The sequence below is a fragment of the Eretmochelys imbricata genome, chromosome 7, assembly GCF_965152235.1.
Source record: "Eretmochelys imbricata isolate rEreImb1 chromosome 7, rEreImb1.hap1, whole genome shotgun sequence".
Taxonomy (NCBI): Eukaryota; Metazoa; Chordata; order Testudines; family Cheloniidae; genus Eretmochelys; species Eretmochelys imbricata.
This window is the reverse complement of record NC_135578.1, coordinates 76748692-76765507: the sequence shown is the minus strand read 5'-3', so window position 1 is coordinate 76765507 and position 16816 is coordinate 76748692. Positions and strand designations below refer to the sequence as shown.

At 36.3% G+C, this 16816-nt stretch overlaps 1 protein-coding gene across 2 annotated transcripts in view; it reads left to right on the top strand.

Moving 5' to 3' along the window:
• The first annotated feature begins 1684 nt into the window (after positions 1-1684).
• ANK3 (ankyrin 3) overlaps positions 1685-16816 on the top strand; it is a 290556-nt gene continuing 275424 nt past the window's right edge. For both annotated transcript variants that reach the window (XM_077823435.1, XM_077823434.1), the window contains exon 1: positions 1685-1798. In XM_077823435.1, the coding sequence (XP_077679561.1) occupies positions 1685-1798 (114 nt within the window). The remainder of the gene's footprint in view (positions 1799-16816) is intronic.

Here is a 16816-nt window from a genome sequence, read left to right as displayed (position 1 = left end):
TTTTATTGAATCAGTAAGAAAGGTCCATAATATGTAGAGAGTTCTCCATCTCTGAGCATCTCTTGATAAAATCCATAACAAATTTCTACCGTGCAACTTTTCTGCTACATTAATGAGCATGTACATGCTAGCCAGACATAAGTCCACTTGTTGGCTTTTCAGACAATGATTTCTGAGATTTAAAAATTCCAAAAAGATTTACTTTTATTCAGATGACATGGGAGGTATAGCAGATGCATGCCATTTATTGGAATTCACAATCGGGGCTCCATAGAATAGCTTTCTAGTTCCAGGGAAGACAGTACAAGACCTCATATGACACCTCTGCCTTGTACACAGCTCTCTGGAGATCCAATGTAATTTAGCTCATTGCACTGCAAATATAAAATAATTTTTTACTTTTATGTAAAATACTATTTTTCTTCTTACAAATAAAATTTCATTGTCAACTGAAAATCTATTTTTACTTGCTAAGCCGATTTCTACCTTGATTTCTTAGAAAAATCAGTCTAATGCTAACATTCATTAGGCATTATATATTCCATTAAAAGGTTAAAAATTGCAACTTCTAGGCAAGCTATTTGTTCACATTTGAGTGAAAAAAATACTGTTCCTTATTTACTGGGTACCTTGTTCTGTGTACATGTTAGTAAAAGATCCTCCTGCAGGCCTCTAATGCTGCTGCTATTTTACCTCCCATAATGAATAGTCAAAAGCTGCAGTCATTGAGGACTCAGGTGGTAAAAATTGTAAGGTGGTTGAAGCGAGCCTTGACATAAAAGCTTAACACTACAGTTCTAAGTACATGTAGATAGTGCTAGTAACACAGATTCCCTTTTTTTTGACCACGTAAGAGAATGGTGCCAGGAAACCCCCTATGAATTAAATGCCTGTTTCACACACTAGCATGATCACATCTTTCTATCTGTATGATGTGTTGTAATAAGTATGGTTTAAAAAAAAAAGACAACAGGGCTTTCTGTAATCCTCTCCCACAAAATGCAGTGGGATTGAAAAATCAGTATAAAGGACACACTGTGAAGATATGGCAATGCATGCATTGTTTTGTACATAATGCAGTCAGGGTCTCCATGGTAAAATGAAATTTTTATTTTATTTTTTAGTCACCATCAGCAGTTAATCTAAAGTAGGAGCTGCTCCATTTCATTGTAGGTTAAGTGACTTACCATGCAATAGTAGCTGGGAAGTATAGATAATGAACTTTCTTTATTTTGGATAGGTTTTTAAAATGCATTTAAAAATTGGTAAAAAAAATATAATGCAGCATATGTTGTTGTTCTGGAATTTTTTTAATATAAAACCCTCCTTTTCAGCATTCCCCTTTCAGTGGAATCACTTAGACACTTCCAGCTGGTGGCAGGGGATACAGCCATAATACAGCTTTCTCTGTCCCAGCTGTCTTTTTCATTACGTTAAATGCATTACGATGGCTGCACTGCTTTATAAAGGTTCAGGTACAGAAAGGTATAGAAAGAAATATGCAAATATGCATTTTTGTAGTGCCTACTAGCTTCTGCAAGATCTTTGGATTCTGAATGTGATCCTGGCTCTGATCTAAGATATCCTTCCAGTCATTGGAACATTTGCTGAAAGGGCTGGTTAAGGTGCCTGAGGATATCACCTTTTACAAGGAGTCATTGTTGTGAAGGATTTTTAGTGCATTATGGCTCATGCAGCCTCACAACTAAAGAAAAACAGGGATTTAGAAATCAATGCTGATGAAGAAAATGAGAAAAAAAGAAAACACAGGAAAAGATCCCGGGATCGGAAGAGAAAGGTATATAGATTTGTACCAAATTCTGACAAGCATTCCTTTGTTTCAGTTTTCTTACATTGCAAATGAGCTATCAGAGATCATTCTTGTATGTAACTTGGTAGCTGTCTGAATAATTGGTTAAGATTGTAAAATAACATTGCAAACCAGAACTGTGGGGTTTGCAAAGCAATTGAATTTTTAATCGGCTGTTAGTTGATTGCAGTGATGATGCAGAAGGTGTGCACTCATTTCACATATAAATCAATCACATTACCATGATACTCAAGCATGGCTATAAGTGAGTTTAAAATAGTGTATAACAGTAATGTGAAGGTTACATGTATAACACTGTCATGGGTTTAACTGACAGAATAAATAGTTTAGACTATGTATACATACTTACTGTGAATGTGTGTGAGGGTAGATTTTTCTTTGTGTTGGGACTATGTCACATGCTTGGCTCTTAAAACATCCATTTTGAGAATAATGTCACAGAATTGAGATGTTTTGTTGTTTTTCCTTTTTCCTGAAGGCAAATTATATTGGAAAATCAAACCACAATAATTTGTTGTTAGCAACTTGATTTTGTTAGGTTAAAATGTGATTGTGATCATAGAGCCTTGTTTTTCTCTCCTGTGTAATTATCCTGGATGCAGATAATCTATGATACACTGAGACCTGAAAAATTCAGTACACTAGGCTGATCATTGTTCAATTAAGATTTGAATCTAATAGTGTTCCTTTTTTATTTTTATCAAGGTATAAAACAGAATAGTTGAGGATAGTGGCATGATGATAGATGAAGGTATCTCTATGAGTGCTGTGTGGATATGTCCTTAAAAAATGACACTTTGTGTACTAGTCCATTTAGATAAGGTCCTGTAGTGATTTCTTAGTCATCGGTTGCAATTAGTAAAAATTGCCCAAAAGCCCATGGTCTGAACTCAGAAGTGTCGTTTTTAGAATTTTTGTGTGTCTTTGTGAAATTCCCTAAGGGATAGATAATCTTAGTGTGCTCTAAGCAGTCATGCATGTGCTTCCTGAAAGGCATGTAGATTTCCTTTAACATATGTGCGGCTTTTGGATGGGTAACAGTCAAGATTTTCCTGCCTTTTCTCTTTTTTTCTGAAATGGCAGTGTTAAACTTAATGAGAAGCACTAAGAAACCCACTGTCTTCTGTTCTAGTGAACACATTAGAAGGCTGTGTTTAGATGGCTGCAGTGAGTGTACTGCAGCATATTAACTATAGATATCTTTTCCATTTAAATATACATGTAAAGGTCTCCTCAGTATGTTTTCCAGTATAAATGAAAGCACAAAATTTGGATATTGCCTTTGGGACAGATTTCACATCAAAATTGGTCTGAATATGTAATATTTTTTCTTGTCTGATTTTATGGTTATATGCAGGTCTGTAGCATTATAGCTATCATTTTTCAGCTGAAAATGTACACAACAATGAACATTTAAGGATCTGGCCTACCACCAGGCATTTTCATTTGAGTTGTGAGTTAAAATGTATAGTGTCACATTTAACTCTGTTCATAATTTAGAGAGCCAATATTATCTATCATAGGCTTACGTTTAACAATAGCACACATAACTATATATATATGCTGTCTTTGTCTTTGTGCTCATTTATATTTACTTATTGGCAAAATGTGGAAGAGATGTGGCAATAATAGCCTCTTGATTCAGAGATCTCAGACAATTGTGAGACAAAAATGCTTTACTGTTTATACAACACAATGCTGTAGAAGGGAAATCTCTTAGCAACCAGAGTGGGACCTGGATAAATATCAATCTATTTATTGTAAATGCATGGATTTTTCAGTATCTTGTTTCTTCATAGAATAGAACAAATAGAACATAGAGGTTTCACAACAACAATGGGTTTTCTTCCTGTTATGCTGGAGATTGGTGATCAATTTGGAATTCTTTCTTAGCAGTATGATTCAAGACATACTAAGTTTATTAGGAGAATGAAGAAAAAGCAGTAACCCTGTCACTGACTATAGAAAGTGGGGAAAGAAAATTTGTGCATGTGCAGGTGTATCAGTTTACTCACAAAAAGGACACCATTCTGCCCATCATACACCAGGCATAAACTATTACATTCTAGTTGTTGTTTGTTGTTTTGCACTTCTGGGGGGGCGGAATATTTAGAATAACCATTATTTCCACTATGAGTTCTGAGTCACTTCTTTATATACCTCTGCACTACCCACAAGCAAGCAATGCTCAGATTTTTTTATAGTCACATGATGTTGCACAACACTAACCCTTTACTTGAGCAATATACGCAAATATCCTCTAGGGTCTTCCAATCACATTGAAACACCAGTGAATGCTAATATCCCTAGATAATTTATACAGTAAGGAGACTGAGGCATGAGATGGTTTGAAAGTCAGGCCTGTGAGAGCACAAAGTCTCTACAAACTGATGATACCAACCCCCGTCATTCGGATAGTCGTTTGTGTGTAATGTTAAGATTGTAATCTGAGGAAGAAGTTTCACAGCTTCTCAATTATTCGGCACTTTACCATGTACTAAAATTTCTGTCAAGATTTTCTCTAAAAACATATTAGACAAATAACTTGTTGGTGATGTTCAGTCAATTAAGTTGTAGGATCAAATCTTCAAAAGTGTGTGTGCGCATTAGCATGTGTCTATTTTAAGCATGCAAATGAAGACATAGTTGACTGCAGTGATGATGCAGAAGGTGTGCACTCATTTCATATATAAATTAATCACATTACCATGATATGCAAGCATGGCTAAAGAGAATTTAAAATCATGTATAACAATAATGTGAAGGTTACATGTTTAAAACTATCATGGCTTTAACTGACAGAATGAAGACATAATTGTGCATGCATGTGAATCCTCACTTGTATTTGCACACCTAAATTTATAGTATGCACTTATGAATATTCAGCTGTTAATTGTTTCTTATTCATGGCATAGCAAGATAAAGAAATTTGTACCAGAAAATAAGAGAGATGTATCTGTAGACCGATATACAAATTTCACTGTTTACTCTGTTCGAATGTATTTCAAAATTGGGGCGAGATTCTGACTTTGGATGGATATGCAGTGTCCTTGCTTACTTGAATGCCCAAGTACATCAGGGCAAATTTTACCCTTAAATGATAACTAACAAAAAAGATTGGAACACCTTTTAAGAATAACAGTTGATTTAATTATCTGACTGTTCTGTTTCTGACAAGGTTGCCCTAGGTCATGCACAATTTTGGCTGTGAAAACTAGCAATTGTTTCCCGTATGCCAGCATCTAGGAAGTATTTAAATGCTCTCTTCAGTGTCAGCCCTCAATAAAGGCAGAAGCCCCTTGTTTAATTATAATATATTGTAGAAGAACAATGTAAGTCTAGGTGCATGCTGAATGTTTTATGTTTTATACAATATTCAGCAAGGTGGAAGTGGTTTTCATTTGTATGTAATATTCAGGAGCTAGTTGGTTCCATGGGAACTCAGAATAGTGTGTTTACACTGAAGGCCATCGTGCTGCCATTTGTGATATCTTAAAAACTGTTGTCATCCCATCCTGCATGTTGTGGATTCCAATGTTACCCTGGCAATTTTACCATGAGTCTCATGATATCTGATGTTTACGTAAAGCCCAGCTCCTGGACATAAGGGAATCTCAGCTGTCATTAAATATATATATTTTTAAATGGTCTATATGAGAAAGTTGCACTGGTATAACCTAAGGTATATATTTAAATGAATTTAGTTAAACCTACTGTAAACCTCTGTGTGGACACTCTTAATTTCAGTCGATGTGGCTTTTTTTTCGGTTTAGCATTAATCAGTTGGGAACAGGTTTAAGTAAACCACAATAAACCACTCTTAAACTGAAAAGAGTACCATTGCAGGGATTTGCACTGGTTTAATTATATCAGTTTAAAAATTGATTTATGTTAAACTGGTGCAATTTCTCCATGTAGACAAGGCCTAATGGTTGTGAAGAAGGGCCTAAAGATGCAAAAAATCACAAGGCTAATAAACATAATCAAAATTTTATTTTATTTTTAAACACTTGATTTTAAGACAATCTCCTGATATTCAGGATCTGGCTTATTCTTTTTGTATGCTAAACAATCTGTTCCATCCTGTATTTAGCTGTGACATTCTGAGTAAGTTTCCCAGACCTGAAGAATAGTTCTGTATAAAGCTTGAAAGCTTGTCTCTCTCACCAACAGAAGTTGGTCCAGTAAAAGATATTACCTCACTTACTTTGTGTCTCATTATTTTTGAACATCTGAGATTGACAATACTGGCATCCTCACATGTCAGGATAAATAAAATCAATGTTATGGCTCAAAATATGAAGCAGATCTGTGAACATAACCAATTGTCCTGTGGCAAAGAAAAAGTGAATCTAGAGTTTAGAGTCCAATCAAATACTCATTGAAATCAATGTGTCTTTCCATAGACTTCAGTGGGCTTTGGATCATGCCCTTAATTTTGACCTCCACCTGTACCCAGGGAAACTGTGTCAGAGGCATATACTGTACAGAACATGAAACAGGTCTTGGCAGGTAACTAAGAGGGCTACTGGGTTTCTAGGAACAGCTCTGTAACTCTTGGGAGGCTTTGTGCCACCTTTGTAGAGGATACAGCAAATACTCCCCTCACTGATTGGTGTAGAGGGAGCTTGACAAGTGTTCATCCCCTTTTGGAGTGGATAGCAGCACTGTTCTTGCCCGGCCCTTGTGTCCAGGTGAGTGTAAGTTGTTCAGTTTTGCCCATCTCCTTCACGGGCCATAAGAGGGAGGCCCCCTGGTGCCTCCCCATTGGGCCCTGATTCAGTAAAGTGCTTAAGCATGTGAGTATTCCTGTTAATTTCACCAAGACTATTAATGTGCTTAAAGTTATGCACCCACAAAGCTGAGCACAGCTGGGCTGTCAAAGCAAAACTTATTTTCATTTGTTTCCTCTTAATGTGTATTTATAAATAATGCTGCATTCTTATTGTGTGGCTTTTGTTTTGTTTTTTTCCAATTCAGCTTATAAAAACAATTGCTCCTCTCACAACAGCCCTTGAAAGAATGCACAATAGCTAGCTGCATTAATTAAGGTTGTCCTAGTTAATTTTAACTTCTACATCCATCTGTTAAACAAAGAAAATGAGTTTGTCCAGCTTTTGTGAATTTACATTTCTGGGCTCTACAAGTTTAAATCCTCCTTCCTATCTTTTTTTTTTTTTTTTTTGCTTCTCAACTCCTAGGCCCAATGCTTGTCTGTGTCACTGTGCACAAGTGTTGATTGTTATGTAAATAGTGGTCTCACATTCGACACAGCGTGTATGTACACATATACTATATACGTTAGCAGTAGTGGGAAGTTTATGACCTGTCAAATAAGTGATCTTCACATTGTAGAAAGATTGTTAAAATGGCACTCTGGGACACATCATCAGCTGATGTAAATCAGCCTATCTTCATTTAAGTCCATGAGACTATACTGATTTGAATCAGATGAGGATTTGTCCCCTTGTCTTTTTTCTTTTTTTCCCCGTGGAGAAATCCCCCCCCCCAATAAAACTTGGGTAACAAAGTATTCTTTTAAGCAAAATGAAAACATCCTATAGTTGAACAAGCATAGAAAAACATTTGAAAATAAGTTTTGTATAACTTTTAAAGTGTCGTGCCATGTGCCAGAATGTAAACCACTGGTATTTTCATAGTATGCAGGGGACTGGACTAGATGACCTCTCAAGGTCCCTTCCAGTTCTATGATTCTATAAGCCAAATTCCTTTGGTGCAGTTTCCCTCATTCACTAAAGTTTATGTTGCTACCACCCTTAGAAATTGTTCAATAACTGATCAAACCTTGTTAAAGAGTAGCAACTGTGAAATTTACCGATTTTAAAATGAGCTGAAGAGCCAGTTTTACTGTTAAGTGGTGATGAATGTGACTTGCAAATTGCGAAAACAATAATAATGACTGTATTCTCTGGGTGGCATAGACTCCAAATTGTTACCTTGCTTTTGGGATGGGAACGACGTGGATGTATTTTAAGATACTTTTGAAATGAACTGTGAATTGAACTGGATGGCATGTGAGGGTATAGTGTAAATCACTACACCTTGTCCAGAGTGATGTTGTACTGGTCCAAAAGATCCAGATCAGGCTTAGAATGCCCCTAAGGTTGGTGACCTATTGGATGTTGCAGAAATTCCACAGAATAATGCTTAGTATATAGACTTAGATGTTTGTGAGTTCTCTTGAGTTGCATGCAAGGCTTTGAGAACAACATGAAGAAATTCTCCCTGACACACACTCAGTTTTGTGGGATTCCAAAATAGTTATCCACTAATTTTTTGGTGTTTGTGGTTTAGTTTTTTCTGCAACGTAATTGTTTTAGAGGTCTAAGCTTTGTGCTTGAAACGTCTAGGTTCCCTAGAAATCCTGCTCAAAGATAAGTCAGCATTCCATCCATCCAAAAGACAGAAATTGAATTAGACCCAGTTAACTGTGTGTTGGTCTTTTGGATGAAACCTTAAAAAACAGAGGGCCTGTTTTTCATAGGTTTTGCGCATCAGTAACACCTACTGATTTCAGTTGGAGTCATGGGTGTTCAATAATTATGCAAATCAGGCCTAGAGTTCTTGTCAGAATATTAAGAATCACATGGCAAATACTGTAAATCTTTCTAATGCATCAAGCTGCCAATCAGTGTTTGGGAAGGTGGCTAGTTGCTAATCTCCAGATTGATCACTACATTTATCCTGTAATAGCTTGAAATCACTTTGTGTTTTGAAATGAAATGTGCATAAATTAATTTAAAGAGTAATAAAATATTATTTTGGCATGTTATTAATTCAAATGAAAAATAATTTAGTCAGGTGAAAAACTCTTTTTGTTGGAAGCTCTTTTTGATGCTTAAAGAGAAAATGCTTGCTGGCGTGCATTTATACAAATCCAGTTTTGCCAAGTAAGATGAAGTTCACCAATTTTGCTTTAGAAACCAGTGTTTGTAACCCCTGTTTATAGAGAAACTATAAAATTTCACACCAAATAAATTTGGATGACTCTCAAAAAATATCTGGTTCTGCATATACAAAATATCTGCCAAACATAATTTAATACTGTCACGCATTTCTAGCATGCACTGTTGCGCTCAAGGGGACCCTGGAGTTCATAGAAATGTACATGATCACCTAAATAATTGCTATTCAGTGCCTCGAGTAACTCTTATTTTTATCCTTGTCATTGTATGAAGATACAGTATACATAGTACCACCTGACACAGTATATTCTATCGTAGACTGAAAGGAATCTTTGGAAATCATTTTGAGAACTATTGCAATAGCATTTTAATTTTGTCTGTTTTACATTATTTCATTTATTTTAGCTAAATGTTGTGCTGTTCTTCCAATACTTTTGTTCAAATGTATTTAGTTCATTTGGCTGTAGAAAGATACAATTGTATTACTTGTTATACCGTAATGGATTATGTATCAAATTTAAATCTTATTTTTAGTATTTAAAATTCTTTTTAATCCTTCATTGAAAATTACCCCATAAGTAAAGTGAGATGGTCAAGATAGAAAGGATTTGTTTAAAATGGGTACCCAATGCTCATAGGTAGTCCCTCAAAGCTAATTTCAACTGCAGTCAAAGTAAGATTCTCTGAGTCAGAGTCTAATAACTTAACTCTATGTAGTGTATACCCTACTCTGTAGCTATCCCATTGAAACTAATGGAACTACTCACAGAAGAAAGTAGTACTCACTCTGAGTAATGGTATCTGAATCTGGTCCTCTATAATACTTTGTTTACTCATGGAAACAAAAATGTATCATTTACACTGTAGTATCCATGATTATTTTTAGTACTCTATGGTAAGCATATGAATTGTGATGCCACAGTGGACAAGATAGCTACTGTTTGTGTGATATGAGTTCTCCATTTTTAAACAGATCTAAAATTCACTTTATATCCCCTGCTCCTGCAAATCTCTTGTAGTGCAATGCTTTGCTGAACTAGTCATTTTGAACTGGCCATTTGAGACAGCAAAAGGGCAAAGGGGAAATGGAAAGGGGAGTGATTATAAATAGGTGTGAAAAGGAGAAAGTGTGACAGCAAGAGTCCTAGACATTCCCTCATGGCTACCATACTGAGGATTTAAAAGCTACATTTAGAGCCTTTGTTTGTGATGCTTCAAAAATGCCCCCAGGAACTTGCCAGCAGCCACTCCCAATCCAGGCTGCCTATCACCTTGAGCTCAGGGAAGACTCTCAGTCAGTAGTATTAAGACATATGTCTTCTCTAGGCCTGCCACTATGGAGACCAGGATGCTCTTATGCAAATCTTATGTTTCATCCAGTAGGGGCCAGTAGTGTGCATAAAGCCCAATATGATAGTCAGAAGAAGTGTGTGTGTCATCCTTTGCATGAAATAAAAACATGAGGGACTTGCAGATGCCATGTACTAGTCCATTGAAATCCATGAAAAGACACCAATTTACTCATACTGAATGTGACCTTGCTCTTAAACATGCAATCCTCTATTTGAGGTTTGTAAATTCTGAAAATCCCAGAGGTGGTAATTTATACTGCTTATTGGGAGGAAAACCTCAAATCAGTAATTCATATTTTAGTCACCTTTGTTTATTCTAACATCACTTAAGCGTATGTATGTAAATAGAGGATAGGTATAATATATCTATCCTTCAGATGCTGTATGGAAATTCTGAGCACAGTGGGAAGGAAGTACCTTCAGGTTGTGGGTTTAATTAAATGTGTTCTTCCTCTTCTAAACACTCTGTTTGGATACTGTAAATCCTTTGCTACTGGAAAGTCTCTAGGCCCTCTTCAGTGCCCCTCCCATGTGCCCTCCACATTTAACTTAGATTTCATTAGGTATCTGAGCTGACCTGGAATGACAGAGTGGAAAGGGGAGTCAGAAATGAGGCGGCATTGTGAATGCTGAATTTTGAGTGCAGCCAAAGGATTTCTAGCAGCCAAACTAGAGGAATTTGCATAATTATTATATTTTTAAAATATGCTTACAGTGATCATGCAAATCCCTGCACTCTGATAGGCTGATGGCAACTAGTACCAATCTTAGTTGAGGGATTTGCATACTTTGCGGAATTATGCACATTTGTGGGCAATTAAGTGTATGGCATCCCTACATTTGGATTGACCAAAAGTTCCATTTTGATACAGTCATCCATAGCGTGAAAAAGTAAAGGGTTTATAGACCAGAACATCCACATGCTACAAATTCAGAATATGACATGCTTTGCACTTGTATGGTAAGATTTTTACTATAGATAAAGGGTCGTCTCTCATGAAATTGGTTATGACTCCCTGATTGTCTGTCCTGCACAGTTTCAGCTGTGGCCCTGACTTAGGCGGTTCTAACTTTCTCCAGGTAGCAACTGTCTTCAACTCTCTGGTGAGAGTTGGCAGAGTTTATTGGTGTTCCAACCACACACCGACACACCACCTGTGCCAGGACTGGGTTGATAGTATTGTTGGAATTGGCTATGCTGGCTTTATCTCAGTGGAGATTGCACTCCTTTTGCCTCCTTGGGGAAGCTGTCTACTAGCCACATGCGGCTAGTGTCTGGCCCGTTTGTGCAGCCAGAGCTGGATCATGGGAAAGAATCTAGCCCCCAAACTTCAATACTTTCCATTTCATGGATCTCCGTGCATGGTGGATTTAGATATACAGTGTGGCTATTTATAGAATAGTCTGTTTCTTCATTAATGTTGTTTATGCTGTGATTTTCTCTTTTATTTCTGTCACTGATTGGTTCCTAAAGATATCTTGAATCTGTCTGTTTTTTTTTAAATCAAAATATGATTTCAAAGAGTAAGTCATAAAATAGAACAGATCAAAAAGTTAGATGAGCTTTTTCAAACTTCATCCATTTTCCCCTTTGAAGTTATTTAAAAATGACAAATAACAAGAACAAAAATTTCCAAGACTGAATTTCATTTTGAGTTCACAAAATCAGGAATATCAAAAAACAAGTTACTGCAATTTTTGATGTCAACCTTACAGTTCAGGTTCAGTGTAGTTTCTCTGCATTGTCTGTATAACAAATGAACTTTCAAGAGTTTTTGTCCTTACAGACAGCATTAAAACTACATCTTACTCTATGCTGCACCCTCTGTTATATTTAACAGATGTCTTACTTTTAGTGGACTTTTTGGTGGTGGAAATGGTGGTGGTTAGAGATTCAGTATATAGAAATTCACTTTATTCAGCATGTTGATTCATTCTGAGACAATTTTTAACCTCAGGACACATAGGATAGCCCTATGTCACTGACCACCTTCAGGTAACAAAATCACTCTCAGTTAATTTGGCAGTCATCCCTCTGACAATGTGTCCCTTTCATTGCACCCAGACTTATCTCATTTTAATGAAGATTTCTGATGCTCCTGGAGAACGTTCTGTAAAACAGAAGCTGTTCTATATGCAGCAGACCCACTTGTAGTCTTGTCACAGACTGAGGTCAAATTATAGTGGCCTAATATCAATGAAGTGCATGGATATCATTGAGTTGATTGTGGCCCATTGTGTATAATTTTTAACTCATTTATTGGTTGTAATACTAAGACCCTTGGAATTATTTTATAGCTTAAGGTATGTTTTATACATAGACATGTTTATCCATTTGTTTTATACCTCACATTGTCTGCCCTTTATTTATGTATAGCCTTATCACCTCTCCTATTGGGCACTAATATGACTATTTCCGAAGCTTTAGTGACCTCCCATTCTTCAGTCAGTAGGATAATGTTTAATGTTTCAGAACATTTGACATGTCCAGCTTCCTATCATCCTGTGCTCTTGATGCTCAGGTCTAATAAATCTTAGGATTTATGTGGTAACCCTTTTTTCAGTATGTTTGAGGACTAAGTGAGTCATGCAAGTAATCATATATTCATTCCTGGTGTAGAAAGTGACATTTCTCTTCCTAGGTTGTCGGAAAGTTGATGGGGAAAGAATCTAAAACTACATTTCTGCCTAGACCGTGCAGCACAGAGAAGTGTCTAAAGACTGGAATGAACCCCATATGAGGGGAGGAATACAGGCACTAGCCAGCATATGGCTCTCCAATACAGACCTTACAGCAGCACAGCTGTACCGCTACAGCTATGCCACTCCCATGTAGCCACTCTTTGCTGGCAGAAGAGAGCCGGCATAATTAAATTACCCACAACGAGAGGCATTAGCTATGTCAGCAGGAGAGCCTCTGTCCACATTACCACTTTCATCGGTGAAATTTATGTCAGTCACACCCCGAGCAATAAAAGCTTTATCGACAAAAATGGTAGTGTAGACAAAGCCTAAGATAAAAGTGTGTGCATCCGCATGTGTAAGTAAATAAAGCATTTTGCTGTACTACTGAGTAAACGTCCCTCAAAATAGCCTTTTTGGCCAGGCTGCCTAGGTAAAGTGTTCTGGAGAACCACTGTGGGCCAACAAAGGCTGCTCTCTCCTGGACAGGACTCTGAAAAGTTAAAATATCCCTTATTTGGATATTGGCATATGCCTTCAAAATACCAATTAAAGAGAAGTGGGGGGGAAAAGACTTCCCTTTATCTATTTTACCACCTAAGCAAACAAAACATCTTCAAGGAGAATCCATAAGTGCATTCAAAACTGAAGTCCTAGTTTTTCCCATCACTTGATTTAATTTGAAAACACCATCACTTTGAAGCTGTTACACATCAAAATTCTGATAACTAACGTCTGCTGTTTTTCTACTAGTCTGAAAAGATTAAAAGGATGTTGAGAGGAAAACATCTCTTATGACAGTGGGAACACAATAAAAGAATCTAAGTAGGACACACTGAAGAGCAACCAGTACTTCCTATAGTTATTAGGAAAGAGTGTGGTTTTTGTTCAAAATTCTTAAATATTGTGTTCTTCCTTTTCCTGTCCATATTCTTCTTAGTTCCAAAATGCCTGGTTACAAGAAAAAAGAACATCATAAATGTCTAGCACACTGTGTGCAGTACTGTATAATAATATGAAAATAGGAAGGAAACAATGTGTAGTGGTTAAAGCAACAAACTGGGAGTCAGGAGTTTTGTTCTAGACTCTTCCACTGGCTTGATCTTTGGCCAGTTACTTAACCTCTGTTTTTTATCTCTAAAATAGGGATAATACTTGTACATTTTAGGATCCTCTTAAAAAAAGACAGGTGCTAAGTGTTACTTTCTTGTTATATTTGTAAAATTAAATTGGACAGTAAATAGGTTTATGTTCCATTCTTAGTTTTACCATGTTATTACTATAAAAGAAGTAATGTACATAATTTATACTTTGTCTGCTATGTAACTGTCCAGTGCTTCTCTAGTACATTTAGATGTGATCTGTTGGCCACATCTGCAGAGCTCAGTAACATTTTTGCTGCCAAAAATAGTGCAGGTGGCGATAAAGTGGTGTGGTGTTGATTTTATTTTACATTTATTTTATTAAACTAAAAGAACGTGCATGCTGTCAACTGTAATTATAGCATTGTGTATTAAGAATACGTAGAATTTGCTTTTGTTGAGACTCATCTTATTTTGGTGTAACTAGCCATTGGGGGAGGGATAGCTTAGTGGTTTGAGCATTGGTCTGCTAAACCCAGGGTTGTGAGTTCAATCCTTGAGGGGGCCATTTAGGGATTTGGAGCAAAAAAAATCGGGGATTGGTCCTGCTTTGAGCAGGGGGTTGGACTAGATGATCTCCTGAGGTCCCTTCCACCTCCAATATTCTATGATTGGATAAAGGTTGTTTTGAAGATAGGTGGTCATATTATTTAAACTTCAGAGGAAACCAAATAGGAATATTCAGAATTGTAAAAGAGTTTTTAAATTAAATGCTTTAAAATTACTTCTATTTATCTAACTTACAAAATACCTGCTATAATTAGTAATATGATCATATGCCTGACATCTGAATTGCATGCATTTGACCCAAAACAGCTGAATGTACAACAGTTCATAATAATTTTGTACATATCAAATTGTTGACCTATATGTCTGTTATACTTCTTGAAGCTAAACTCTTGGGATTCTGGTCGAATCTCCCATTTCATAGGTCCAGTTAGAATAAACACTGAACAGATACAATAAATTCAGCTTGAAAGGCCACATGCACAATCTGCCTTGGGTCAAAAACCCAGAGATGCTGTAACCAAACAAGCTTTGCATTAGAGCTATTCAAATGTTACAGTCAACATCAAATAGCCAGCCACCTGCTTCCAAAAGAGCTGACCACCACTCCCCTTTCACCTCAGAACAAGAAAACAAAAAGCATAATCAAAGCTGGCACTATTTTAAAAAAATTAATTTGAAAAAAAGATGAGGATGACAGAAGTAAAGAAAATATTGGAGAGTGGCTAGAAATTGAAAAGTGAGCATTGAACAAAGGACATTTTTCAATATGTATTCAGACTAACTGGTTCAAGTACGTTGTTTACTTAGTTTCACAGCAGCTAGTTCCAAGTAACCCCAGATCATAATGGAGTTCTAGTACTTTGGACAGACTCCACTAGTAGTAATAAGGCAGGAGTAGGGGGAATTGAAACAAAATTGAATATAAAATTCTATGCTTGTTAAAGGCCAGATCCAAAATCCCACTGAAGTCACTGAGTGTCCTTTGGAAAAATGGGCTTTCGACCAGTTCCGAAGAGTCTGGGGTGAAATCCTGTCCCTAGTTGAGGTCAATGGCAAAACTCTCAGGGGGTCAGTATTTCACCCTAGCACTGTGCATATAGCGTTTTTTTTATAGGATGGTTTTCTTCTCTTAAAATGTTAGCAGTATTGTTGAGGCAAATTACTATTGTGCTGTTGCTGAGCTCGTGATTCTCTGATTGGATTGTTGCCGTGGGATTGCAGTTGTCCTCATTAGCCCATCTTCCCTAGGCAGAAGTCCTGGCCCGTAAGGTGAAGGGGCTTAGGCTTTATACTGGAGGGGAAAATAAAGTCCTCGAGCTTTATATAGCAAAGCAAGAGGGTTAATTGACTGAAGGACATCAAGGGGATTAAGTCCTGATTAAGTTCTTAAAAAGGTGAGACCTTGTATCCATTACTTAATTGCACAAGTTCATATGATCGATATATAACCTATTGCTTTGCTAGTGACCACATACAAGGAGCAAACTATAAACCTTCAGATCTCATCACTTAAAAGGTTAAACAAAACAACTCAAACATTATTAAAACAATAAAATAAAAATTGACCCTTGAAGCTGTGTTGTGCTAAGGAATATATATATTAGTAACTTCAACATTAACAAAATAAAATTCATTTTGTAACATACATTACTGTATATGTACATTCATACTACATGCACACAGATTTAATATTGTCTAATTACTTAGCAAATACAATATCTGTGTCCTAGTTTTAAAAGAGAAATTTATGAACTCATATTGTTTTTGTGGCCATCCTTCTTCATTTCCTAGAAATACTCTGCTATCCAAGACAAGAAAAGGTGAGATTACAAAACAGAAGTAAATTAATGAGAAATGTTCATATTCAAATTAAAGGATGTCTAAAGATATAAACACATATTGAAGAAATGTACAAATGGATATAAATAAAGAACAGTGACTCTTAGCCTGCTTGCAAAAGCCAGCTTTTAATGAGAGATAAACCCTATTTAAGAGAGTATTTTTAGCTAAGCTTTCAGTCTTTTGACAGGGATATTGAAATATACTCTATTTTTAACTGGAAATAATAGTGTATGAATATCCTTTGTACAAAACCCCCTTTTTAAAAAATTTAGTACATAAACTGCCATTGATTTTGTTTAGTGTGATCTCTGTCATTCTGTGTGTTTTATATTAAGTTTATAGTGATATTATTTTTCCCTTGGATAATTTGATCTTTCAAAAGAAAATATTACATATTAAAGCTCATTAAATTGAGGACTAACTTGACATTTTATCTTGTTTAGTGGATAGCTAGCTATCATGTCTCCATGCATGTAGTCCGGGTATACTGTATATATTTGGGCAATTGTAGGTTTGACTATAGAGCTGTGG